Source organism: Orycteropus afer, unplaced genomic scaffold (genome assembly GCF_000298275.1).
Source record: "Orycteropus afer afer isolate SDZICR_OR568_19922 unplaced genomic scaffold, OryAfe1.0 scaffold00293, whole genome shotgun sequence".
Classification (NCBI taxonomy): Eukaryota; Metazoa; Chordata; class Mammalia; order Tubulidentata; family Orycteropodidae; genus Orycteropus; species Orycteropus afer.
This window is the reverse complement of record NW_006921880.1, coordinates 3181559-3208745: the sequence shown is the minus strand read 5'-3', so window position 1 is coordinate 3208745 and position 27187 is coordinate 3181559. Positions and strand designations below refer to the sequence as shown.

The window sequence follows — 27187 nt, the reverse complement described above, 5'->3', positions numbered from 1 at the left end:
TGAATAAATAAATGGAAAAGTACATATTAATATTTCTTTTGGAGTAACAGATACCATTAAACACTTATTTACACATCTTCACTGCAGTGAACAGTTACACAATTCAATTCTGTCATATAAAAGGTAACTTCCCACACCACTGGACTGGACAGTTAAGGATGGAGATACTGGTAGTGCTTGGTTCTAGTAGTCTCAACGTTTGAAAGGCATTCATTTGCAAGTGTGATAAGAAGAGTCATCATGCATTGAGTTCATCCGGGTCATGTACTGTAGAAAGTTTCTGATGGCAGCCACAGAATTTGATGTGTCATGCGCTTAAGTCAACTATGACATGTTTGTAAATCTGTGTATTCCCCTTAAAACTGGAAGCAAAAAGAAAATTACGCTTATTAATTGACACATGTGTGAATGATCTTGGTGCCTGAACATTTAATTCCTGGAATTTCACAAATTTGGCTTTATCAGCATCCCAGTTATACACTTGAGTAAAGGAGTAATCACTTCCGAGAATTGCATATTGATAATTATTTATCTGAAGAGGCTGGAACACCATAGATCCTCGTGATGGCATCCTCTGAATATCCTGAAATGAGGCACCTCCCCATTTCATTACTTTGGAATCACCTATGAATCTGGTCAAGCAAATGTACACATCACCTTTCACCGAGAAGTGCTTTACTGCATATACATCCTCCATGTTAGGAATATCAGTTTGGTTAGTGAATAACTGTGTTGCTTTGTTCCATTGATAAATGACGGGACGCTGGGAACTACTGGACAGAATTAAATGAGGCGTTCTGAGTGTTTGAGGTGTTCTGGCTATTTCTAGATATTCCACATCAGTGTCCCTATACCACGCATGTAAGGACTGATGGGAGTAGAATCCATTTCCGTTCCATTTGTAAATGGTAGTAAAACCAGCTTTTGAACTGTCAGCAACAACAAAGTACCAGTTGTTCTCAATCTTGAATGTTTCAATGTCGTTGGGTTTTCGGATTTTGAGAATTTCAATATCCTGAATTTTTATGAATTTATTTGCAAAACTGTCTCGTTTATAGATGTGAGAGCCACCAAACAGTTGGGCCACAATGACATAGAGCTGAGTTTCAATGACTATAGGCTTGCACACCACAGTGGACGTGCCTGGGAAAAGACAAACGAGAGATTAATTGTATGGCCATCCTCTTTGGAGCATGTAAACACACAGGCAGAGGCCATACAACTTCCACCCAAATCAGCCTGAAAGAAGAGATTTCCCTGGTTGGTTAGGTAAGGTCACTCTCCAAGGCCTAATGGCTGTGGAGTCTTGAAGTTCTGTGCCTTTGTGCCTCATAGGACATTTTATCAATAGCTGGGTTGTCTTGGCACATCCAACCTGTATGAGTTTTTCAGGACACATGGCCACAGCCTGGGTTTCCTCCTCTCACTTCTTGCAGAAAGAAAGCATTGCTTTCCCTGATACATCATAAATGAATTGAAGTGATTCTATGGAAAACTACCATTTCTTGATTATCTGCTATGTGCTTTGCTGAATCATCTCATTAAATCTTTCCAACTATTTCATGAGATATATATTTTACAGTCAGGCAAACTGAAGCACAGGGAGGCTAAGTCCTGCTAGAAAAAGGCAGGGTTGGGATTCAAACCCAGGCCTACCTGACTCCGGTGCCTCTGTGCACCCAAGCTGGGTCAAGGTTACATGTCTCAGGGTTTCCAACTTAGGCCAGAATCCCGTAGGGAATCAACCTATGAAGGCTTGAGCTGTGGGCTGGAGTTGATTTCCTTTAAGTGTGAACTGCCTCCTGCTCTAGAACAGCCTGACTTTCCCCTGAGGAAGGAAGGGAGCTGCCACTTGTCACTTTTCTGAAGTGTTAGGTCACTGGTGGCAGGAGATAAGAGCAGGAAGAAGAATCCTTGAGAAAAGTGAAACAGGGGTATCATGGAAGATATTTTGGGAAATCTCAAAAGCTGATATGGGATCTGTCTGTGGCCTGGCTTGGCATCATTTTGGTAAGGGTTTGACAGTTATCAATGGATTCTGATCTCCTTCCTAGAGTGTGCTTGACTCTGAAATCCAAAGAGAGGCTGGGAAAGTCTAGCCCCCAGACCCTTTCTGACTGTAGTTCTAGGAGCTCTGAGCGGTAAGTTCTGCATCAACTCTCTCTATGAATTGGCTTTACACATCTGCAAGATTCTTTTATTTGTAACCCTTTTCAGTACTGAACTGACTGTGTGACCTTGGGAAAATCATTTAACTTCTCTGGGATTCAGTTTTCTCTTCTCTACAATGAAGGGTTTGGACTAGATCAGAGATGGTCAATAGGTTTCAATACACGTGTTAACTGCCTGGAGAAATGTGCTGAGGATTCTGTGGCTTATCTGTGCTCTGCAAGAAAGAGCATCATGGCAGATTAACAATGTCTGTCTGTGGTGAGGAACAGATACTGACAGCATGCTTGCCATGTATTTGTCATCCTAAACTAGATGAGCTCTGAGGAGTCCTCTGAAAGTCTGCAAATACGTAATTCATTTCTTTTTCAAGTGCTCATCCAAAGCAAACAATGAACTGTATACAATTTAAGAAGAACCTGGCTTAGATTGCAGGAGACCCTGCTGCAGGCCACTGGAAAGCTGAGAGGGGCTCAGGGAGAAAAGGAAGCAACACCTTTCACCTTGAGAAAGGATTCTGGGAGGTTCCCAGTTCGGAGGGGATCCACTTATCTGGGCAAACTTAAGCTCAGGTAAGTAAGCCCCAGAGCTGTCTTGATCCTCTGAGCAATGGGGCTGATGGCCACCAGCAAATCTAATTATGACCCTCCAAGCGCTGTCTAAAGGGTAATCTTTTATAGAGAAGTGTGAGCGTTCTTAGAAGCACATGTAAATGTATTAGAAGGTAAAGCTTATGTAAACATTTCAAAGTGAGCATCATGTTGTATTATAGGACTTGTTGTTGTTGTTATGTGCCGTGGAGTCGGACCTGACTCATAGCGACCCCTCCTTGGGTTTCCGAGGCAGTATCACTATGGAAGTAGATTGCCCCATCTTCCTTCCGAGGAGTGGCTGGTGGGTTTGAACCTCCAGCCTTCTGGTTAGCAGTCAAGTGCCTTAGGCACTACGCTTACCAGAGTTTTTAAAATTTTAAAAGTAGGAAGGAGACTTAAGATATCATTTAAGGTCATGGAAAATATTTGGTCCCATGGCCAAATATAAGTGTGAAAAATATTGCAAACAGGTTTCCTCCTTGTAGGACTTCGCAGAATCTCTAATGGGTGGCATAAGCAGTTTGCAATTGGCTGCTAACTGAAAGGTCCGCAGTTCAAACCCACCCAGCTGCTCTGTGGAAGAAAAGGCCTGGAGATCTGCTTCCATAAAGATCATAGCCAAGAAAACTCTATGCAGCATTTTTACTCTGACACATGGGTCAAGGTGAGCAGGGGCTGACCGCATGGCAGCCTAGCAACAACAATCTCCAAGAGGGAGACATGGTTCACAGTGGTTTGTAGAGTCATTGAAACACAAAACCTTTTCTGTCACAAGGTAACAGTAACATTTCAGAAGTAATGTTTATGCAACAAAATTTGAGACCCATTGATTTATAAGAACCTCCTTATTTTACAGTTAAGGAAAAGGGGGCCCAGTAAGTGTAAATGGCTTTCCCAGCTAGTTTGGGGCAGATCTTGGTTTAGAATCCATGACCCCTGGTCCAATACTTTCTCTCTGAAGAAAAGTCATCCATCTTGATTATTTATTATGCTAGGTCTCATGCTAATATCTTCGAGTATATGATTACATTACTTTATAGTAACCCTGGGAAGTGGTTATTGTTGCCATTTTACAGATCAGGAAATTAAAGTTTAGAGAATAATCCCAGGCCACACGGTAAGTGGCAGAGTGGGGATTCAAATCACTCCAAGCTTGATCAAAAACACTCCCCCACACCACTCGTCTTCTCTTGTTCTGGCCCAAGGCTTTCTGTTCAAAATACTACTAGGCTCCTCATACCTGTAATGTTGTCGTAATTGCGGAAGGTCTTTTCTACATGGTCCCATTCAAGGAAGATGCATTTTCCAGTAAAAGGCTGAGCAATGACTACATACTCATCGTTCATGTAAGAAAAAGTGTCTATGGACAATGATTGATAAGGCAGGTCTTGAGACTTTGCAAATTCTGCAAAAGTAAAGAAAATGATGATGAGTAACTTTGTGCTAATTAATGCCCCTTTCCCTGGCTAGATTTCAAACATTCATAATAAATGCATTTAATTTAGAGAAACACATTAAAATGGCAGTAATACTTTGCTTTTAAACACATGGAGTTTTAACAGTTCTTAATATTTTAAAAATTAAACCGCTCAGTTGATTTTTAAGATGTAAAAAGTATCAGTGCCTGTGCACGTAAAAAAATGTAGCCCTTCTTTCAGATGTATGCAGTGGAATGATTTTGAATATATTACCTGTAATGATGCAATCAAAATCCTTGGAGGAGAGGCTATTGATTTTGCGCTTCTTGTATGCCGGGGGGTCTTCACAGTAGATGTCTTCAACAGTTGCATTGGTGTGGTCTAGCCATTCCACCAGCCACTTCAGTTTGCAGTCACAATTAAATGAATTCCCCCTTAGGTCCCTGAAAGACAAACATCAGCTGTTTTTTACTGTATCAGGGACCTATCTACACAAACGTAAATTCTTTTTTAACCATTAGTACGAGTCAATGGGCCTTACTTGGCTTTAGCCCTTGAGGTTTACATCTTGCCTTATAATCTATCTACCTTGAATGTGACTATTCACTTTGAGGCCAGAGAGTTACCCCACTGTATCATTTATATTTTTTATTTTCAAACAGTATTTTATTGTATTTTTGGTGAAAGCTTACACAGTAAATTGGTTCCCATTTGACAATTTCTATACAAATTGTTTAGTGACATTAGTTACAGTTTTTCTTACAATGTATCAACATTATCTGTAATTTCATTCCGGTTGTTCCATTTCCAGTGCTATAGTTTTGCTTTCCCCTTATCTGCTCTTCTGTGTTTTAATGTAATTGGTGATCTTTTAGTCACATGTAGATGATTTTTTTAATGGTGCACAATACTCATAGATGATATCCTTTATTCTGTGTGTCAATCTATTATTTCTCTAAAAGGTGACCTCAGGGATTAGTTTTGGTGCAATAGTCTCAGAGAGTCCTCTAATCTCAACTAGACCAGTAAGTCTGAATTTTTTAAGAATTTGCATTCTGTTCTGTGTTTTTCTCACCTTCTATTAGAGTCCCTCTGTTGTGACCCTGTTCAGAACAGTTGATAGTGGTAAATGGGCACCATCTAGTTCTTCCGGTCCAGGGTAGATGAGGCTATGGCTTGAATAGACTATTAGCCCTGTAGACTAGTTCCTTCTCTGAGACTGTTTTCCTTCTTTCTCTATTGCTCCTGATAAGTAGAGACTAATAGTCGTATCTTATGTGGCTGCTCACAAGCTTTTAAGATCCCAGATGCTATTCACCTCACTAGGATGTAGAACATGAACTTTGTGAGCTATCTTATGCCAATTGACTTAGGTGTTCCATGAGCTAAAGCCCTAAGCCTTCAAACCCAGAAAACCAGTCTCACAAGGTGTTTGGTTATGTCTAAGAAGTATCTGTAACTATGTCTTCTATGAATATATATGTGTACACACACATCTGTACATATAGGTATATAGAGATACTTCCATCTGAGCACACATATGTACACATCTGTACCTACTAGTACACATATATACTTCTACACATACATATGTGGCCATGTCCTTGTTTTTTGGTTATTGTTGGTGTTGTTGCTAAACTACATATGTCATATCCTTTAGCACAGACGTCCTTCTCTCTTGTGCAGTTGTCAGTGGCATCATTCACTTTGGTCAAGCTGTACTCATTAAACCCACATTCAGTGCTACTTTTCCCACCACCAAAAATAACAGGTATCTACAATCCAGAGAATGATTCCCCCTCTTTCCTGCCCATCCCTAGTAACCACCCATGAACACTGGTCTTTGTATCTATATCTTTTCTAGTCTTATAAAAGTGGGATCATACAATATTTGTCTTTAAATGATTGACTTATTTCATTATTTGGGTGAAATGAATTCCTTTATGCAGCCTTTTGCCTTGGTTCTTTGGAAAAACAATTCAAAAGATTTCCCCTCTAAGCCCTGGAGATTTACCTTTGCCCTAGTTTTCATCCAGGTTGATTGACATTTCCTGAGAAAACTTGGTTTTGATTTTGTCTGGTCCTGGGCTGGTATGCACCTTTTAGGGATTGGTCAATAGACTACACAAATTAGATAAGTTGTAGCCCAGCCCAGCCTACTATTCAGATTAAATCTTTGGTCTACCAAGGGGGGATTGGCCCCATTGGGAGGGTCCATGACTTGAAACTGACAAGGAGGGGTGTGTGTGTGTGTGTGTGTGTGTGTGTGTAGCCAGCTCCACAGAGGTTGGGTTGGGTAGATAGAAAGAAGCAGTAAGAGAAGTAGAAGGAAGAAAGAAAGAGAAGAAGCAGGAGAGAGGAGGCAAGCAATCTCCTAAAAGAGCTGTAACACAGGTGAAGGCTGTAACACTGAAGACAGTGAGAAACTTGTAAGGGGCCCAGCACCAGAAGCAGGAGACAGGAGGCAAGCAATCTCCTAAAAGAGCTGTAACACAGGTCAAGGCTGTAACACTGAAGACAGTGAGAAACTTGTAAGGGGCCCAGCACCAGAGCCAGCAGTGATAGGCCAGGAAAGGTCCCAGAGGTAAAGCCTGCAGTGACAGACAATGAGGCCTAGAGGAACCTGTCCTCAGGGGGCCAAGAGGAGGCTTGCATGGTCCAGAGTTGCTGAGAAAGCTGTCCTGCACTAAAGATGGGAGACTCTGCCTACATGCTTCCTGAACTTCATTCTTGAGCTGTAGCTTGTTGATTCTGATCCCAGGTACCTTAATAAACCCTGTACCTTAATAAACCATTTAACTGTCAGTATAGTCTGTGAGTTCTGTGTGGCCATTGCAATGGACTAACGAAACCAAAAGAGAAATAGAGAGTGCTGTGAGAGGGACAGTTGGTGTCAGAATTGGTAAAAGGTTGGAGAGTGGAGTTATATCTGACCTCCACCTCATAGAGATCAGCCTTGGTCTGATCTTGATTCTCATTATCCCTCATGAAATTAGACAGGTTCTAACAGTACTAAAAGGAGCTCTGGTGGCATAGTACCTAAGGTATTTGACTACTAACCAGAAGGCTGGTGGTTCAAATCCACCAGCCATTCCTCGGAAGGAAGATTGGGCAATCTACTTCTGTAGAGCTACTGCCTTGGGAACCCAAGGAGGGGTCACTATGAGTCAAATCTACTTGACGGCAATGAGTTTGATTTGGTTTGGTACAGTACTAACATTACTATTCGCACCATTTTACAAATCTGTCCTCCAGATCCACCCATGTTATGTTTCATGAACTCATCGTTATTCCTTATGTAGTATACCATGGTGTGTATATACCACATTTTGCTTATCCATTCATCCACTGAAGGGCACTTAGGTTGTTTTCCATTTTCTTTTTTTGCTATTGTGAACAATGCTGCAATGAACATAGTTGTGCATATGTCTATCTGTGTCTTTTTTATTAGATCTCTAGGGCATATAACTAGGAGTAGAATTGCTGGATTGTAAGCCCAGTGTATCCTTGAGGGGTGTCCAGTCAATGGAACCTCACTATCTTACTCCCTTTTTGATTCAAAGGTGGCTCAGTCAAGAGCTGCACTGTCCATTAGAAATATAATGTGAGCCACAAATATAATTTAAAATTTTCCATATCCACATTTAAAAAATAAAAAGAAACAGGTAAAATTAATTTTAATAGTGTATCTTGTGCAACCAAATTCATGCAAAATATTCTCATTTCAACATGTAATCTATATAAGTAGCAGGGGACATCAAGCTCAATTGGCATAACATACTACACAAAACATTGTTCCACATCCTATTTTGGCAAGTAGTAACTGGGATATTAAAAGCTTTCAAGCAGCCATCTAGATGCAACAATGGGTCTCTCCTCGTCCAGAGAAAAGAAAAATTAAGAAAACCAAAGATTCATGGAAACAATTAGTCCAGGCGACTTGTACACCATGCGATCCTCAGCCTATATGACTATAAGACCAGAAGAACTGGATGGTGCCCAGCTACTACTATCAATCATTCAGAGGGGGATCTATGTAGGAGATCCTGGATAGAGTGGGAAAACAATGTGGAACAAAACTCAAAATCATTAAAAAAAAAAAGGTAGAGCAGGTTTGCTGGTCTGATAGAGCCTGATCAAACTACTGAGACGATGGCCCCTGGCTACCCTTCAGGTCTGGAGTTGAACCCATACCTGTGGCTTCTAGCCAAAAAAATGACAGGCATATGAGCTGAACATTGACACTAGGTAGATACACTCCTTCAAGAGAACAATCAGGGGAGAGTAGAAGGGCTGTGTATGCACAGGGAGACAGCTCAGGGGGAAGGAGTGCATGGAGGGATGGACACAGGGAAGAGGTAACTATGAGGAGGAAGTGGGAGAGGAGCTGTTGCATTGTGGTAAATTGTAGTCAATATCATAAGACAAAGTGTATGTGAACTGCTGTATGGAAAGTGAATTTGCTCTGTAAACTTTAACCCAAATCACAATTAAAAAAAAATTGAAACAAACATGTCATTTATATAAAAATTCAGATATTTTGCATCCTTTTAAAAATACTAAATCTTTGAAATCTAGTGTGTATTTTACACTTGTGGTATATCTCAGTTTGGATGCTAAATTTTAATCAGAAATACTTGATCTGTAATTAGATCCATATAATTTATAGTTGAAAAAATATATTCACAGCAAATTTGTTCCTAATATACTTCAACATTTTCCAATAATTAAACTGAGAATCAGTGTTTAAATTTAAAGTTTTCAAAATTAAACAGAATGTAAAATTCAGTTCCTCAATTGCACTAGCCATGTTTTAAGTGCTCAGTAACGTAGCTATGTGTGTAGCGGCTACTGTATTAGAAAGAATAGGTCTAGAGGATAAAATGTATTGTATTTAATTAAATTTAGTGAGCTGAGTGAGCTATTTGCTTTTCTTCTCCCTCACAGACATTAATCTTGATCCTATTCTATGGGCTACAAATTCAATTTAATCGGAAATGACTTTGACATAGCAGAGGTAACCCAGACATACAATCACTCATGCCTGTAATAAACTAGTGTGTGTGTGTGTGTGTGTGTGTATAAACCAAAACCAACCAAACACACTTCCATTGAGTTGGCTCCAACTCATAGTGACCCCTTCTTGTTCTGAGGCAGTATCATTATGGAAGTAGATTGCCCAACCTTCCTTCTGAGGAGTGGCTGGTGGATTTGAACCACCAGCTTTCTGGTTAGCAGTCAAATGCCTTAAGCACTACACCACCAGAGCTCTCTCTCTCTCTCTTTCTCTCTCTCTCTCTCTCTATCTATCTATATATATTTCCATATATGACCCCCAACTCACCAAGTTCTCCATTTATTTGCGTTACTTAATGTTCAGGAATTCTATTTCTTCTCCTTAAAATCTTCCTTGAAAAAAAAAAAAAACTAAACCAAACTCACTGCCGTGGAGTCGAACCCGACTCATAGCAATCCCTCCTTGGGTTTCCGAGGCAGTATCACTATGTAAGTAAATTGCCCAATCTTCCTTCTGAGGAGTGGCTGCTGGGTTTGAACTGTAAGCCTTCTGGTTAGCAGTCAAATGCCTTAGATAGATACTGCCTACTTTTTCATGACATGTAAATAATTTTTTAAACGCCAAGTACTAAAAAAAAAAAATTAGGGGTTACATACATTGAAGAAAAGAAAGTAAAACAAACTAACAAAAAAAATCTACTAAAAGGCAAGTTGGCTTGGTGCTTGTACTTCTAAGATAATTTTTGATTTGGATATATCAGAATAGGCCTAAGAGGTCAAACTTAATATGAGATTTCCTGGGGAGACTAAGCCAATTTCAGGTGTTTTTTTTCCCAAGTGTGGAGTACAGTGACACAGGGATGGGCCAAGGGTCCCCAATAAGCTGCATTCTTAAGCCTGCCAGAGTATCATCTAACTTCCAGAACATTCCCAGAACTGACTTCATCTCCCAAGAATATTCTGACCCAGAATAATGAGTGCCAACTTTGAGCTCTGGTAGCATAGTGCCTTAAGGCACTTGACTGCTAACCAGAAGGCTGGCGGTTCAAACCCACCAGCCACTCTTTGGAAGGAAGATGGGGTAATCTACTTCCGCAGTGATACCGCCTCAGAAACCCAAGGAGAGGTCGCTATGGGTCGGGTCCGACTGACAACATGTAACAACAACCTTCCTGGGCTATTGTAAATTAGGGCAGATAATCACTGGTTTGCCCAGGACTCTCTTGGAAGTGTCCTGCTCCCGCACCCCCTTAGAAATAAACCATCATTTAGGAAATGGGGTGTCAGGGAAGATAGAGGGGGTGGGGAAATAGTGCAAGGTACAAAGTTTTTCATTAGTTTAGCAATATGAAGTTAAATGCTGAGTTTAGAAGAAATTTTTTGACTCAGCTTTTTCGTTGTTATTAAAGATAAGTTGTTTTGAGTTTATATTCTATAGCAAAGTATCAGAATAATAAGAAGTATTTTGCTTTCATTTGTTCCTATATTCTATTGTATGACATTTAAATACCCTTCTGGTGTTCTGCAGGGCACTTAATAAAGGGAAATTGCTTTTGAGCATATATTACTTGCTTTGCTTATAGCAAAATATACAAATTCTTTGCAATGGCCTTTCATTCCGAGGCTTAAAAGTCAGTTTGAAAGCGCTTTTGTTTGAAAAAGGGTCAAAAATAATTAAGTTCATTCCCTTTCTGGGGCTTAAGCCAAATTCCTGGGGATTAAGGAGTTGTTCATTCTAATGAGGGGGTGAAAAAAAAAAGCAAACTTTCCTCCCTTCCCCCACTTCCTTCTCCATTTCTCTGTGGACTGACCAACCCATGGGTGTAACCTTTCATCTTTGCTATGTCAGTTTCTCAGACTCCTTTCTGTTGTTCCTTTGTAGCCCCATTTCTTGACTTTATGAGAAAAAAAGTAAAAAAGATCTTGAAATGTCTATCCAGGCCTCCCTTTTGCATCCTCTCAAGTCCTTTATTATCTCTCCCTCCCGCACAGACAAAGGAAAGCCTGCGTACTATCTATTCGGAATTTCCAATGATAAATACCATAGAAGACCCAAAAGCCAATCCAATTAGCACAGCCAATGTAAAATTCAAATAGTCAATTCCAGGCTCCTTACTAAGTTATAGCAAATTAAGAAATGAATCAGTGACTTCTTAATTCCTCTTACACATTTGTTAAGGAATCCAGGCCTTTGAAAATATCTTTCGGGAGTGTCTGGAGATTGTTGTTTGCGAGACTCCTGGAGAAAGACAGAGAGAGAGAGTAATGTAAGCTGTAGTCATAAAGTAAATAAATGCACTTAGTAATAGAGGTTGGCTCTGAGTCTCTTTTGTTCTTTCCATTTTGTTTTTTCTCTACTCTAAATTTCTTGCAGCACTTTTTTCCTTCTCACATACTGCTGATATCATTGCTATCACATTATTATATTTTCATTTCCTAGCCTCTTTGCTTCAACACCCACTTAGTATTTATGGCACTTTATATATCGTGAGAAATTTAAAATAACAAAAAGAAGAACAACAAAATACGATGCCTGGACATTGATGTTCTTGTTTAGGACAGAAGATGACCTTCTACTTTGAGCCGTCCAGTCTAGGCTTCCCTCTCCAAATGTGTCTGTGCTCACACAGGCTGCACCTTCTCCTCTCTTCCTCCTCCCCACTCGCTCCAGGGAGCAGCTAAACTCCCCAACAGATAGTGACAGTTCCAATAGCTCTAGCGCTTCTAGACCTGTCTAACTATTCCTTTTGCAGCATATCTTTTCTTCTTTCTAAAATATGTGTCCCCTTTTTCCTATGTCTTGTTCCTTTTGGCTCCATTCATTCCACCTCAGAAAACAGGTTTCTCACAAATACCCATCTATTTATCCACTTTAAACATCTTCTTTCCTCTTCCTCCAGTTTTTGCCCTATTGTGTGGGAATTTTTTTCTCTTTCTTTTGTATTTGTTCTTCCATGACTCACTGAAATGATTTTAATCAAGATTAATAAGTATAAAACAGTCCTGATAGTATCAAGGATAAGGAAACATGTGTATATACAGGAAATATAGACATGATAAAGGGCTGATGCTGTGTGATCAGGGGAGGCCACCAGGGACGGGTCATCTTCTATTTTGAACCTGCACTGTATATATACATGTTACATATTTTCCTGTAGGAGTGATTTCACAATATAAATAAAAAGCAAAAACAAAAGAGCTTATATTGTCAGCCTTTAAAACGGTTTAAAATTCTCTCAAATTCCCTTTAAACCACTCTTAAATGTCTTCTCTCTTTCCTATTTCCCTTCATTAAATATGAGATTTTTCAAGTACAAATTCAAGATTTCTAAGACCTGTTTTGAAACTTATTATCTTCTTTCTCTGGGTTTTAGAAATTACTAGGAAATTGACCATGAGAATGAACTCTTACCCCTACCCACATACAGCAGTTTTAACAAAACGCTGCTAAAGAAGACTATTGGAAGGAATGCCTCCGTAATTCAACTTGCTGACTGGTGTTTGAATGAAGAGATTTCCTGGCGTCTTGCTCCAGTCCACAGTCATTCTTATGCTATGCGTCTCAATTTCTCTTCTGGCACAAAGTGTCTAAAAGTTCGCATGCTAACTGCTTGCTCCTAGTGAAAATCCTTCCCCCACAAATCAGTGAATGACCCAACTTTCTACATGAATATAGATGTCAGGTGATCTCAGAGAGCCATGTTGCTTGTCCTCAAGCTGTCTCTAATCTTTCTTCTCTGGAGTGTGATGGCATGAAAGAGTGTGACCTTGAACCAGTGTTGGGGGACCCCCTTCCTCTTCAAAAGTCTGATAGCTTGGATATCCTGGCAAAGGCAAGAGTCAAATAAGTGATAGATCTTAAATATAAGTGCTTTCAGGAATAAGAGAAGAAAGAATTAGGGGATATGGAATCAGAAGGCGATGAGGCCAACAAGTCACAGGCAGCTACCAGAGTTGCCTGGAAAAGGACTCTCTACATTGTGTGGCTTTAGGAAACTAGGCTGCTTCCTTGGCCTTTACCTATCGGACTAGCTTTAGGGCTTCCTGAACTCAGCAGCAGCGTGTAGTGGACGTGACATGGGCTAAGAATGGTATATCTGGGCCTGAGCTTTGGTTATTTCCTTTTCTATCAAGTGAATGGTCACTTTGTCAGAATCATCTCCAGCTCTATTCCATTCTTCGATCACATTTTTTAAAAACTTTACTGTGAGAGGCTTATGGATTTGTCTTTAATGAAAATCAAATGACACTAGGAGAGGCAATGCCTTAAGCCATGTAGTTAAGAGTCAGTGGGTTTGAAAACGGGTTTTGCTACGGAGCAGGGAGGTCACCAGAACCTGACTGGAGTGGAGTGGAGCACCGTGGGAAAAGGGTGAAAACAGGAGTGATGGGAGGCTGGAGAAAAACTTTCATCAATGCTAATGTTTTCTAGGATGATTTTGCTGTGAGTACTAAAAGCCACTTACTATAAGGAAATGTGGAAAGACCTGGAGTTAGAAAACCAAAAGGGAAGAACACACTTGGCATTTCTCAAGCTGAGAGAACTGAGGAGAATTTTTAAGCCTTGAGTTGCAATATTGAAAGATTCTATGGGCAAAATATTGAATGCTGCAGGAAGCATCAAAAGAAGATAGAAGGAATACACAGAGTCACTGTACCAAAAAGAACGGGTCAATCTTCATCCATTTCAGGAGGTGGCATATGTTCAAGAACCAATGGTTTTGAAGGAAGAAGCTGAAGCTGCACTGAAGGAAGTGGTGAAAAACAAGGCTCCAGGAATTGATGGAATACTCATTGAGATGTTTCATGAAACAGATGCCCCGCTGGAGGCACTCACTTGGCTATGCCAAGAGATTTGGAAGGCAGCTACCTGGCCAACTGACTGGAAGAGATCCATATTTGTACCCATTCCAAAGAAAGGTGATCCCACAGAATGTGGAAATTATCGAACAATATCATTAATATAGCATGCAAGTCAAATCTTACTGAAGATAATTCAAAAATGGTTGCAGCAATATATTATTGACAGAGAACTTCCAGAAATGCAAGCTGGATTCAGAAGAGGACATGGAATGAGGGATATTATTGCTGATGTCACATGGATCTTGGCTCAGAGCAAAGAATACCAGAATACCAATAAAATACTTATATTTTATTGACTATGCATAAGCATTTGATTGGGTAGATCATAACAAATTGTGGATAACATTGAGAACAATTGAGATTCCAGAACACTTAATTGTACTCATGAGCAACCTGTACATAGACCAGGAGGCTCGTTTGAATAGAATAAGGGGACACTGCATGGTTTAAAATCAAGAGGGGAGTGCATCAGGGTTGTATCCTTTCACCATACTTATTCAATCTATATGCTGAGCAAATAATCTGAGAAGCTGGACTATATGAAGATGAACGTGGCATCAGGATTGGAGGAAGGCTCCTTAACAACCTGCAGTATGCTGACAACACAACTTTGCTTGCTGAAAGTGAGGATGACTTGAGGCACTTATTGATGAAGATTGAAGAATAAAGTCTGCGGTGTGGATTACATCTCAATATAAAGGAGACAAAAATCCTCACAATTGGTCCTGTAAGCAACATTACAATAAATGGAGAAAAGATTGAAATTGTCAAGACTTCACATTACTTGGTTCTACAATCAACGCCAATGGAAGCAGCAGTCAGGACATCAGATGATGTATAGCACTGGGCAAATTGGCTACAAAGGACCTCTTTCAAGTGCTGAAGAGCAAAGATGTCTCCTTGAGGACTAAGGTGCACCTGACACAAGCCATGGCATTTTCAATCACCTCATATGCATCTGAGAACTGGACAATGAATAAGGAAGACTGAAGAAGAATTGAAGCTTTTGAGCTGTGGCATTGGCGAAGAATGCTGAAAATACCATGGATTGATAAAAGAACTAACAGGTCTGTCCTGGAGGAAGTGCAGCCAGAATGCTCCTTGAAGGCGAGAATGGCCAGACTTCATCTCACATACTTTGGTCATGTTGTCATTCCTTGGAGAGGGATGTCGTGCTTGGTAAGGTGGAGGGTCGGCAAAAGAAGGGAAGGCCCTCAATGAGGTGGATTGACACAGTGGCAGCGGTGTCAGGCTCAAGTATAGCAAGAATTATGGAGCTAGCCCAGAACTGGGAGGTGTTTCATTCTGCTGTGCATAGGGTCAATATGAGTTGGAAACAACTTAACAGCACCTAACAACAACTAAAAGGAAGTTTTTCTTTCCACTGTATTCCCAGTGCCTTGCATAATGCCTTCAATAGATGCTTTAAATAAATGAATGTAGCAAGCTAGGAAGTGTGGTTGATAAGTACATGAAGAGGGGAACCAATCTAAACAAAGAAAAGAGTAGAACAAGTGTCTCTTAGGTCCCTTATACCAATACACTGGGTTAGAGAGAAACTCAAAGAACTATGAATTACCATGGTCAATCTACCACCGTATCATGTGAGCCTGCTGCTCACAAAGGGCTTTTCCCTCAGCTTCCCAGTGGTAATACTTCCAAAGCAACATGGAGGCCTTTAAAGTATGCCTTCAACTAAGCAGCATTCTCTAATTCAGAGTCTACCTAATTCTTTAAAACATCCATCATATTCTTCAAACAACTAAACATCTGGTTGCTTTGCAACTGGCTGAGTAGAGTCAAGTCTTCTCAATAACAGATGACCATTCCTTTCCAACAGAAATAACAACCATTCCTTCCACTTTGGTGTTTTCATGGTTTACCTGAGTAAACCTCTGATTATGGAAACCATGGGCAAGTTTTCTCTCTAAAGCAGACCAGACCAGCTCAGACAGCACGTTTGTTTCAGTACCACTGGGCTCTGCCACTAAGAAAGCATCGCCCACAGCCATCTGGGGTGCTCCCAGCCTCCCTACAATGTAGACTTTCAGCTTGGCTTTGCAGCTCACTGAACATGCAGTGCTTTAAGTACAATTACTTTAATCTCATATGAAATGTTTAAAGGAGATAAGTACACCATGGCAATTGGAACCCTGATTCAGAGTCAACAGAGGTTAAGCAGTGGGTTTTAGTTTATTCCTTTATAATGGTATGATGTAGACAGGAGCAGAGCTCATCCTTTGGACTTGGGGTCTCTGTGCTAGGAACTTCCTAGACCCACGAGACACAGCTGTAACACTGTTGATGGCAAGAGATGGTGAGAAGCAGCAGCAAAGAAACAGCAGCAGCGTGATGCGGCAGAACCAAGATACTATTGTGAGATGGTGCAGTGGGCTTCCCAGCCCACAGAGCAAGAAAGTTGACTGCCTTTGGGCAGGAGGTTTGCTGGCAGAGTGGAGTGCCTTGAGGCACTTGTCAAGAGAGCTAAGCTTGTCCACCTATGGAGCAAGCTAGCTGAGCACCTTTGGGCTAAGATTACTGGCAGAGTGGGGTGCCTCTGGGCACTCATCAGTGGAGCTAAAGAGCTTTGTAACACCTGTGTGAGCAGAGCAGAGGCTGGACCAACCCAAGAGGCCCAAGGGGCCGAAGGACCGAGGGCTGAAAGGAGGAGGCCCAGAGAGAAGTTTGTCTGCAGGCATAGCTGAGAAGATCTATATCCTGAGTCTTTCCTGATTCTAAATTGTAACCTGTCATTTCCCTAATAAACCACACAATTGTGAGTATTGTCTGTGAGTATTGTCTGTGAGTTTTGTCTGGACATTGAAACCAATTAGTGAACGCAGCAGAGCAGAGAGTGCTGTGGGACTTTCCGCTGCTTTTTGAATTGGTAATAAGGTTGGAGAGAGGAAGTCAGATGCCTCTGTCATGCCATTTTTACACCCAGGATTTGACAGACTTTGTAAGGACTCAAATATATGGAACACTCCCTTTTCTGAGGGATAATTTAGAGGGAGGGTATCTTTAAAAGACAAATCTACTGAGGTAGATATATAACAAAATGAAATAAGTTCACTGCTTCTTCAGACACTAACCAAAATTATATTAGTGCTCAATTGGTCTCCATAAGCAGCTTTAAGGTTACACTAAAGTGAGAACCCTGGGTTGGATCTAAAAGTGTATGTTTAATCCCAACTATCGACATTGGCAGACTAAGAGCAAGAGTCAGGCTCCTGTCTACAGGATCTTCTCTTTTTCCTTCACCATATTTGCTCCTCAAATCATGTGCCAGCCAGCTCAGTAGAATCTTTCTGGTCTTACTAGAGCTAACGTGATGGAAAGGACACTAGGTTCTCATCAAAGACCTGGTGTAAACTTCTGGCTTTACTGCTTACTAACTGGGAAGCACTTAAGTTCAGGGTGTACCTCTGTGTTCTCATTCATTGATGGGAATACTGCTACTGCCCAGTTCTGAGATTATAATGAGGTTGAGAATATGAAAAAGCTTTGTAAACTGTTCCTGCAGGTTAGAGGGTGAGGCGATAACTCCTCACTGCTTGAATGTTTGCCTTTGATTGGGAATTATTAGCCTGAGGTGGGGAAAAGTACACCTGGGAGTGTACAATGTTAAAAAAGGAAATAAATGGCTCAAATAAATGTCAGATTTATTTATAAATGATAAATAATGGAAAATGGATTTCAGGTCCCAAGCTGACTGTCAAAGAGATGTTTAGGTTTCAAATTCTTTCTACCACATCCCTTCCTAAAATTCAGGAAGAAAAAATGGAAGAAAGGAAGGAAATATACCTTAAAGAACAGCATAATTGGAAAGGAGGACATAAACTGGGGAAAAAGACAGTAAAGAAATGTTTGTTTCTCTAATTCCTCTTGGGAGACTGAGCTCCTCTAGGTTTGAGCCGGATCTCATTCTTCTTGGTAAACCCTACTCCTTGTAAAATGTGGTACATCCTAGAACCACATGGCATTGTCATTTTTGTAGATCAAAAACAGTCTAAAATTGGCAATATCATACAGTTTAACTTAGTAAGTATTAGATAAAGATACAAGAGAATTCAGGGTCATATTCATGCAGTCAACTTTAACCCCTGTTTCCTCATAGCACCTTCTTCCCACCTCCAGCACCAAACCAGAGAGATGGGACTCCCCTCTCATTGCCTGTATGACTCTTAAGATTTATACCTCTCTCCTAGAAGACTGCCTTGGTATTTCCTTGAGCTTGAACATTTTTAAATGTTAAATACTTGCTGTGATCTGTCCCCCCACTCTTATAGGCTCCAAACTTCTAACAAAGGGGCATCATTATGACCAAACTTTAAATTCCATTTAATTTGGGGACATGACAGACTACTCAAGAAATATTGGTAATGTTCTTCACTAAGTCTTGTACAAACACCTTCCTTCCCCTACCCACCTCTCTCTGCTCTCTCCTTTGCCCCTCTTCTTTTGTTGCCTTTCTTCTGCCCTCCCTCCCTTTCTCTCTCTCCCTTTTTCTTTCCTCCCTACTTTCATTTTTGCCTTCAAACTGGAGAAGAAATACATCTGAGTGAGTTAATGTTCATGGCAAGACTTAGATCTCAGGTTCTTAGAGAAGTCACTGGGTCTTGCACCCTTCCTCCAGCCCTTCAGGATGCTGAGAATTGGACAGAGCTTTGTAGAATGGAATTTATATGCATAGGGCACTGAGTTGGAACCAACTTGAGGGTGGCATGGTGCCTAAGGCATTTGACTGCTAACCAGAAGATTGGCGGTTCAAACCCATCAGCCACTCTGCAGAAGGAAGACTGGGCAATCTACTTCTGCCAAGATTTACTGCCTTGGAAACCCAATGGGGGTCACTATGAGTCAGATTCAGCTTGATGGCAGTGTTTGATTTAATAGCAACAGCAGCAAGTGGATTTCAAGTCGAAGTTATGAATTTCCATTTATCCTTCTATGTATTTTTCTCTTTTATTAATTTTTTTCCTGAAAAATGAAGTTTGTCAGCATTTCGCTCTGTGATAAAGTGACATGCCACTCATTCTGTACATGGCCATTTTTGCATTGCATTATATCATTGGCATAAAGAGCGATATCACAAAAGCTATTTTTGTTATAGTGACTATATACAGAAGCCTTGCAAGCTGTAACAATTTTATAAAGTAAACCTAGTCATCATCTCCCTCTTGCTGCAAATCCAAACAGCTCGAGAAAACAGTGCATGGTGACCACATGGACACACTAGAAAAAGACTCCAAATGGCAAATGCTTTTGTCTGCTTTGTCCCTATTGCTTCCTAAGGCCTAGAATGAGGCTGTAAATGAGGAGCTGTGAGGCAACAGAAGTTAAAGTTGATGGATTGACAATGACCCTTAATGCTCTGGCATCTTTAACATTAAAAAGGCATACATTAGACACTTGAGAAATATTTGCTGAATGGATAAATAACCATTCTAATTCATCTTTTGAGTTGATGTTATAATTCCATAACTAATCAGTTCTCTAGTCATATATCCCTGTTAAGTATCTGCTTCCTCATTTGTAAAATGGAATTATTTTGCCTATTTGGCAGGCTTGTTGAAAGCATTAAATGAAAGTTCACATAAAGCATGTGGCAAGCATAATACTAGGCTCTTAATGTTAGTGCAAGGAACTCTGGTGGCACAGTGGTTAAAGCATTTGGCTGCTAACCAAAAGGTCAGCAGTTCAAGCCCACCAGCCACTCTATGGGAGAAAGATGAGGCAGTCTGCTTTCTTAAAGATTTATAGCCTTGGAAACCCTATGGGGTAGTTCTACTCTACCCTATAGCGTTGCTATGAGTTGGAATCGACTCAATGACAGTGGGTGGGTTTAATGTTAGTACCTCCCCCCCCATACCCTTCTAGATTCCTTGCAAATGTGTGTGTGAGAGAGAGTGAATGTGTATGTGGGAGGGGGGATTGTGGGTAGGGCTAGGAGAATAAAGTCGTTTGGTTCATGTAGCTCAGGTTTTCGCAACCTTGGTGCTATATGACATTTTGAGCTGGGTAATTCTTTGGTGTGGGAACTGTCCTGTGCATTGTAGTATGTTTAGAAGCATCCATGGCCTCAACCACTACATCTCCAGTTGTGATGAGCAATAATGTCTCTGGACATTGCCAAATGTCCCCTGGGAGGCAGAATTGCCTCCTGTTCAAAACGACTGATGTAGCTCTAATAAGCCATTGAATAAATAAATATTTCATTTATAAACAAGTTGGTCAAGTACTGTGTAGATAATTGCCTGTGGTTATATTGTATGTTTTACTGTACATAAAGCTGAGGTTTATTCAGAAAAGAAAAACCCCAACAAATATCAAATTAAGCTTTTTATAGTCAATTCATGATTATCCATGAAGTGTGTTGTAATGTAGATTAAAAAAAAATTATTGATGTCACACAATTTTCCTGCATTAGCTTACTTTCTTCATTACAGTTGGTTTAGACTAATTTATTAATAGTGACACTAACTTCCTGACCACATAATGACTGATGACAGGGTGAGATGGCAAGTGTACAAGGAGAGAAATTATTGGAAGCGCTTAAATTTTCATGGACATCCATAAAGTCAGTGCTTTACCCATAGGTTATCAACCTGCACTGTCCACTAGCAAGCTTAAAAAGTAATAGCAACACAGATACTTACAGGTGAAGTAAAGACTTGAGTCCCCGGAATGTATGTCTTGAAATTGACTTGATGTTGTTGTTTTCTATGAATCTGTAATAGGTTATAATAGTTTTTGTCAGACAGCTGTAGGATCCAGTGAGCACTTGTCATGAATTACTATGATTAAAAAAAAGGTTTTACTTACAAATATTCTAGATGTGGAAGACCGATAAAAGCATCATCACTGATCACATCAAAGGAGTTTGATGTGAATAACCTGCCCAGAAAAGTACACAATGAAAATGGTTAAACTGCCAGGTTGTTGATCTTTGCTCATAGATTTTATCTCATAGAAATGAGTGGATTGTGTATGGAAAAATGCCCAAATATCTGCCTTATACAGTGTTATTTATGCAGATAATTTTTGCAGAGAAACAGTTGGGGTAGGCATGAGAGAAGGAAGCAGCCAAGTCAATATTTTGCTCATTTTCATGACAAAGACTCTTTCTGAATCTTTTCTGCTTTCTGGAGAAAACTCTGGAGCATTCTGGAGCAAAATAATGGTGCTTGGGGATTCCAAGCCCAGGAAACCTAGATGTTTTTAGCTCCATGCCTGGTTATGCTGTGATATCTCATAGCAGATAAGCCATTAATCAATGAACATAAACTAACCCCCTTCTTTGAAAACAGAACTGGCTGGAGATGAGAAACAAGGAAGCTGAGGAGAAGTCTTAGGACTGTTCTACTGCTAAATGGTTGAAAAAACATTTCCTTTTGGACAAATTGATTTGATTTGATGCATTTAAAAAATCCACAGGGATTTGGTTTCAAAATTATTGGTGAAAAAGAACATCAACCAGCTGTCTCCACACCCATTTAGACTCTTGGGAGAATTTGCCGGTTTTCTGAATGAGAGGCTTGAAAGAGGTGTTATTAAGCCAAATATTACATTTTATTTTTTAGAATGAGTATTAATTTATACAACTCATTCTATAGATGTGCTCAAAGAAGCTAACATATGTTTTAAATGCACCGAAGTGTCTTGTGGGAAACATATTTCACCTGTAGCTATTTTCTAAAATGCTATACTGGTCTTGGACTAGACTAGACATTTCACATAATTTAAGAATGTTCACCTCATATATACTGTCTGATTCCACTTCCATAAAGTTCAATATCTGTTAGTACACCCTGTGAATTTTAATTTTGAAATTAAGGGATTAAATATAACTGCCACTAGCCACTCCTCGGAAGGAAGGTTGGGCAATCCTACTTCCGTAGTGATACTGCCTCGGAAACCCAAGGAGGGGTCGCTATGAGTCGGGGCCGACTCGACGGCAAATAACAACAACAACAAGCTACTAACTAGCTCAGTGACTTCACCTCTCTGAGTCTGTTAAATTAGGGCATTAGTAGTAGGAGATCTCACTTTCTGAAAATGTATGAAAACTAATTTGACATCTGGGGTTGCTTCAAAATAATCAGGGGGCAAGCAGCAAAGGATTAGAGATGAACTAGACATGAGTTGATAATTTCTGAAGCTGAAAAATGGGGACATGGGAATGTATTTGGTATCATCTGTACTTTTATATATGCTTAACATTTTCTATAAACATGAAAAAAAAAAAAAAACCCACCAACAATTACTCAAACAAAATTAGGTGATCTTTTGTCTTTCTTCCAAAGTTACAAATCCTGGGTTAGTGTTGGATCAATTCTCTTTTAAATCCTTTAGCTCCATATTCAACAGAGTATGGCACTAAACTTTTCTAGGCTTCCCAGGCTTTGAACCCTGAAGCATCATTGTTTTGCTCTAGAATGTTCCAGAGGTTTTTCTAGAGCAATAGATTATCCCTCCAACAATGGCTTTACATTCAGGTAATTTACTAAGGTCTGAAAAGTCCATACTAACGAACAATGATGCATCTTAGAGTTCTATAGTTATTCAAACAGATTCAAAAGTTTGTGATTTCAGTCACAACTTTAGCAATAGTCTCTTCTCACTTCATGGTTCTGGAAGACAACAAGATTGCTCAGCCTTACCCAGGTAAACTAACCAAAGAACTTCCTTAGGTTGAAGATTTTTGTTTCATTCTGCATAGGCAGCATAAGGAATGGAAAGAGAATGAAATGAGGCAGAAACGGCCACAGGAGAATACCTCCCAGGCTCACTGGTTTGCAAATTGTCCCATTATCGGAACATCAACTTTATAATCATATACTCCAATTTGTGAGAAGAAATAGGTTCCCATCACTAGTTACTCTTTTGTTAAATCAGATGCAGAACAAAGTGGGCCATGGATATTAGTGAGCAGAACTTGCCCACACCTGTCAGAAAAAAAAAAAAAAAAAGAGGATTTCCACAAGAATTTTTGTCTGTTTATTCATTGCCTATCCCCAGTACCTATAATAGTGTCTGTCCATAGTGGACACTGAATAAATATTTGTTGAACACAGAAGAATTCACTTTGCATTAAATCTAATACTAGATTAGTGTTCATTGGAACAAGGACTTATCCTTATTTGTTTTTGTGTTTCCAGCAAAGTTCCTGGTTGAATAATATTTGTTGAACTAGATTTCAGGAATTAAAACCTCTGGCTATAACTGCAACTACATGTAAAAATATGGATGAATCTCACAAAGCTAAAGTTGAGGGAAAAAAAGCCAGGACACAAAAGAAGACATTCTATATAATTCCACTCCCATAAAATACAAAATCCAACAAACTGATCCATGCCCCTCAGAGGTGGGCACTAACTGGAAAAATAAAACTGTTTGGTGTTTTGACTTGGCTACTCATTATAAGAGTGTTTAGTTTGCAGAAATCATTGAGATATGTTGTTGTTGGGTGACACCAAGTCAATTCCTATTCATGGTAACCCAATGTGACAGAGGAGAACTGCTCCGTAGAGTATACTTGGCTGTAATCTCTGGTAGCATAGGGACTTGACTGCTAACCACAAGGCTGGCAGTTCAAACCCACCAGCCATCCCTTGGAAGGCAGATGGGGCAATCTACTTCCACAGTGATACCGCCTCGGAAACCCAAGGAGGGGTCGCTATGAGTTGGGGCTGACTCGATGGTGCATAGCAACAACAACAACAATCTTTGTGGAAACAGATCATCAGGTCTTTCTCTGATGGAGCCAATGGATGGATTCAATCTTTCAGTCTTTCAGTTAGCAGCTAAGCACTTAACTGTGCATACCAGGTTTCCTTCATTGAGATATACACTTATGATATGTACAGGTTTTTTTTTTGTGTGGTATATTTATTATTCTTCAATAAAAAGGTTCTTACAAAAGCTTTAAAAATATTCCTTTGGCTAAGATAATAATGAATACTATAGTCTTTGATTTCTACATTTAATTGTAGTTTTCTATGGACACATATTCCATTGTATGATGTGGAAAACTGTATGTGCATTCTAAATATAGGTGAATAGGTTATCCATCTTATTATCTCATGGGTACTTAAAAAGTCTTCTAGAAATTCCCAGGTATACTGTAGAGCTGACAAGGGACAAGGTTGTAGTCACTTCTTGGCCACAGCCAGCTACCCAGAGGGAGTGAGTAGTTGGACCTGTGAGCTTGGGACCATAGTCGCAGGGGATATCAAGCTCAATTGGCATAACATACTACACTAAACATTGTTCCACATCCTACTTTAGCGAGTAGCAACTGGGATCTTAAAGCCTTGCAAGCAGTCATCTAGATGCAATGATGGATCTCTCCTCATCCAGAACAAAGAATAATGAAGAAAACCAAAGATTCATGCAAACTATTAGTCCAAGCGACTGGTACACCATGTGATCCTCAGCTTATACAACTATGAGACCAGAAGAACTGGATGGTGCCTGGCTACCACTGTCAACCACTCAGAGGGGAATCTATATAGGAGATCCTGGATAGAGTGGGAGAACAATGTGGAATAAAACTCAAAATCATTTGGAAAAAAAAAGGACCAGATTTGCTGGTCTGATAGGGCCTGATGGAACCACTATGGTCGCTAGCTGCCATTCAGGTCTGGAATTGAACCCACTCCTGCGACTTCCAGCCAAACAAAAGACAGGCATATGAGGTGAACATTTACACTAGGTAAATACACTCCTTGGAGAGAACAATCAAGGGAGAATAGAAGGGCTGTGTATGCACAGGGAGACAGCTCAGGAGGCAAGAGTGCATGGAGGGAAGGACATAGAAAGGAGGTAACTATGGAAAGGAAGTGTGATGGGAGCTGTTGCATTGTGATAAATTGTAGTCAATGTCATGAGACAAAGTATATGTGAACTGCTGTATGGAAAGTGAATTTGCTCTGTAAACTTTCACCCAAATCACACACACACACACAAAAGAGTCTTGTAGAACTTTTTAAATAGAGAGGATGAAACTTGGATCCTTATATTTTTGTGGAATCCTCTAAATATGTGTAATTTTAATATTATGATTTGCTATTGGACCAGATATACTTCAGTGTTCCATAGTCCCTCTTAAGGGACACTGTGCCCTAGCCTCCCTATCTTCACACACAGCCCATTGACTGGTGTGGCGGTGGTGTAGACTTTGTCCTCTGGCCCTAGGCCTGTGGGAATATTAGAAGTCTCTGCCACTTTCTCTCTTCTTCTGGGGGTCGTGGAGAGGGGAGAAAGCCAGGCATTTTCCCTGGTATTTTGGTGGATATGGACACAGATGTGCCTTGACTATCCTGCATCTACCTTCCCGAGGGCTGTGATTTATGCCTCTTAGTCTTCAGCCCCATGAAATTCAGCAAGAAAAAGGACTGTGGGGGTGGAGAGCAGCAGGGGGAATTTATTTTTCCCCTTCAACCAAGGGAGTGTATATTCCTTTACAAAGGTTTAGGAAGACTGTATACATCAACTCTCAAGCAGGTACTAGCTCATTTTTTAAATGATGATATTGCCTCAATAATACTACATATATATATATATATATATATATATATATATATATATATATATATATAACATTTCTGCCTTTGGAATAGTTCTGTGAAAGTGGCAAACCAAAAACCACATTCACTGCCATCAAGTCAATTTTGACTCACGCGACCCTCATTGGGTTTCTAAGACGATAAATCTTTATGGAAGCAGACTGCCTCATCTTTATTCCACAGAGTGGCTGGTGGGTTTTGAACCACCAACCATTGGGTTAGCAGCAGGTGTTAATATTTGTTTGGCAGAGAAGGAAACTGAGGCCCAGAAAGCTACTAAAGGCTTTGCTCAAGATCCTGAGGCCCAAGTCTCCTGGTCCAGTGTCCTTTTCACATGCTTGAGAGCCTCTCAATATAGGGCTTAGGTCGTATAATGTCTACATTCTGGCAAACAGCCATAATAACCCTGGTCAGCTAATGTGATTATAATAAATGCTTTTATAATAATACATGCCTTTTCAGGGCTCGTTCTTTTAGGAATTTATCAATATAAGCAGTCTCAAAGTCACATTGGGATCATACCAACCTTTTTTTATTTTTAAGTTAAGAGTTTTTAAATTTGAATGCAGTTTGGTGTCTTTTGTTTATGAATGATACATGCTCATTGTAGAAAATCTAGAAAACACAGAAGAGCTTAAAGAAGAAAATAAACACTGTAATCATAACCCCCAAACCTACTTATATGCATAAACATAATAGATACAATATTTTATTATTTTGCATTCTTTTTCTTTACTTATTTTATCACAAACAATTTTTCATGATAATAAGCTTTTCAGTAACATAATTTTAACAGCTAAGAAAATATTGTATTACGGATATATCATGATGGAACTACTTTTTCATTGTTGATTCTAATTTTTCACAATGATAATCATTACCATTGACATCTTTGTATACAAATTTTTCCACATATTTAATTACTTCCTTAGGATAGATTTCTAGAAATAGAATTATATTATAGATTGTCTTTATGTCTCTAATTCCTTACTGCTAATTTGTACCAAATTACACGTATGGAAATGCTTCTTCACTTTCTTACCAACATTTAGCATAACAAACTTTTAAATAGTATTAATTTGATAACCAAAATATTTTCAGAGGAGTTCTGGTGGTATAGTGGTTCAGGCGTTTGACTGCTAACCAAAAGGTTGATGTTCAAATGCAGCAACTACTCTTTGGAAGAAAGATGGGGCAGTCTGCTTCCATAAAGATTTCAGACTTGGAAACACCATGGGGATCATTATGAGTCAGAATACTCAGTTTTAATTTGCCTTTCTTTGATTGATAGTGACCTTGAGCAATTTTTCTATGTTTATTGGCCATTTTTTTACCATCCCTATGAAATGATATCCTTTGACCATTTTTGCTATTTTCTAAGCACTTTTTTAAGGATATTACCTATTATTTACCTATCTTGTATGAGGTTAAAGATTTTCTCCCACTGATTATAATTTGCCTTTTTAATTTTCTAACATAGAAGTTTATATTTTTATTTAACAAAATATATCAATTTCCTTTCATTGTGTATTATTTCTTTGCTTTTGTTCTTAAAATA

The 27187-nt window shown here is 39.7% G+C and overlaps 1 protein-coding gene across 1 annotated transcript in view; it reads right to left on the bottom strand.

The window, feature by feature from the left end:
• Positions 1-307: 307 nt before the first annotated feature.
• The window catches only part of LGI1 (leucine rich glioma inactivated 1), a 41116-nt gene continuing 14236 nt past the window's right edge, over positions 308-27187 (bottom strand). The window contains exons 3-8 of the mRNA XM_007951276.2: positions 20885-20956; positions 20719-20790; positions 11364-11435; positions 4454-4623; positions 4003-4167; positions 308-1143 (exon numbers count right to left, since the gene is read on the bottom strand). Of these exons, the coding sequence (XP_007949467.1) occupies positions 308-1143; positions 4003-4167; positions 4454-4623; positions 11364-11435; positions 20719-20790; positions 20885-20956 (1387 nt within the window). The remainder of the gene's footprint in view (positions 1144-4002; positions 4168-4453; positions 4624-11363; positions 11436-20718; positions 20791-20884; positions 20957-27187) is intronic.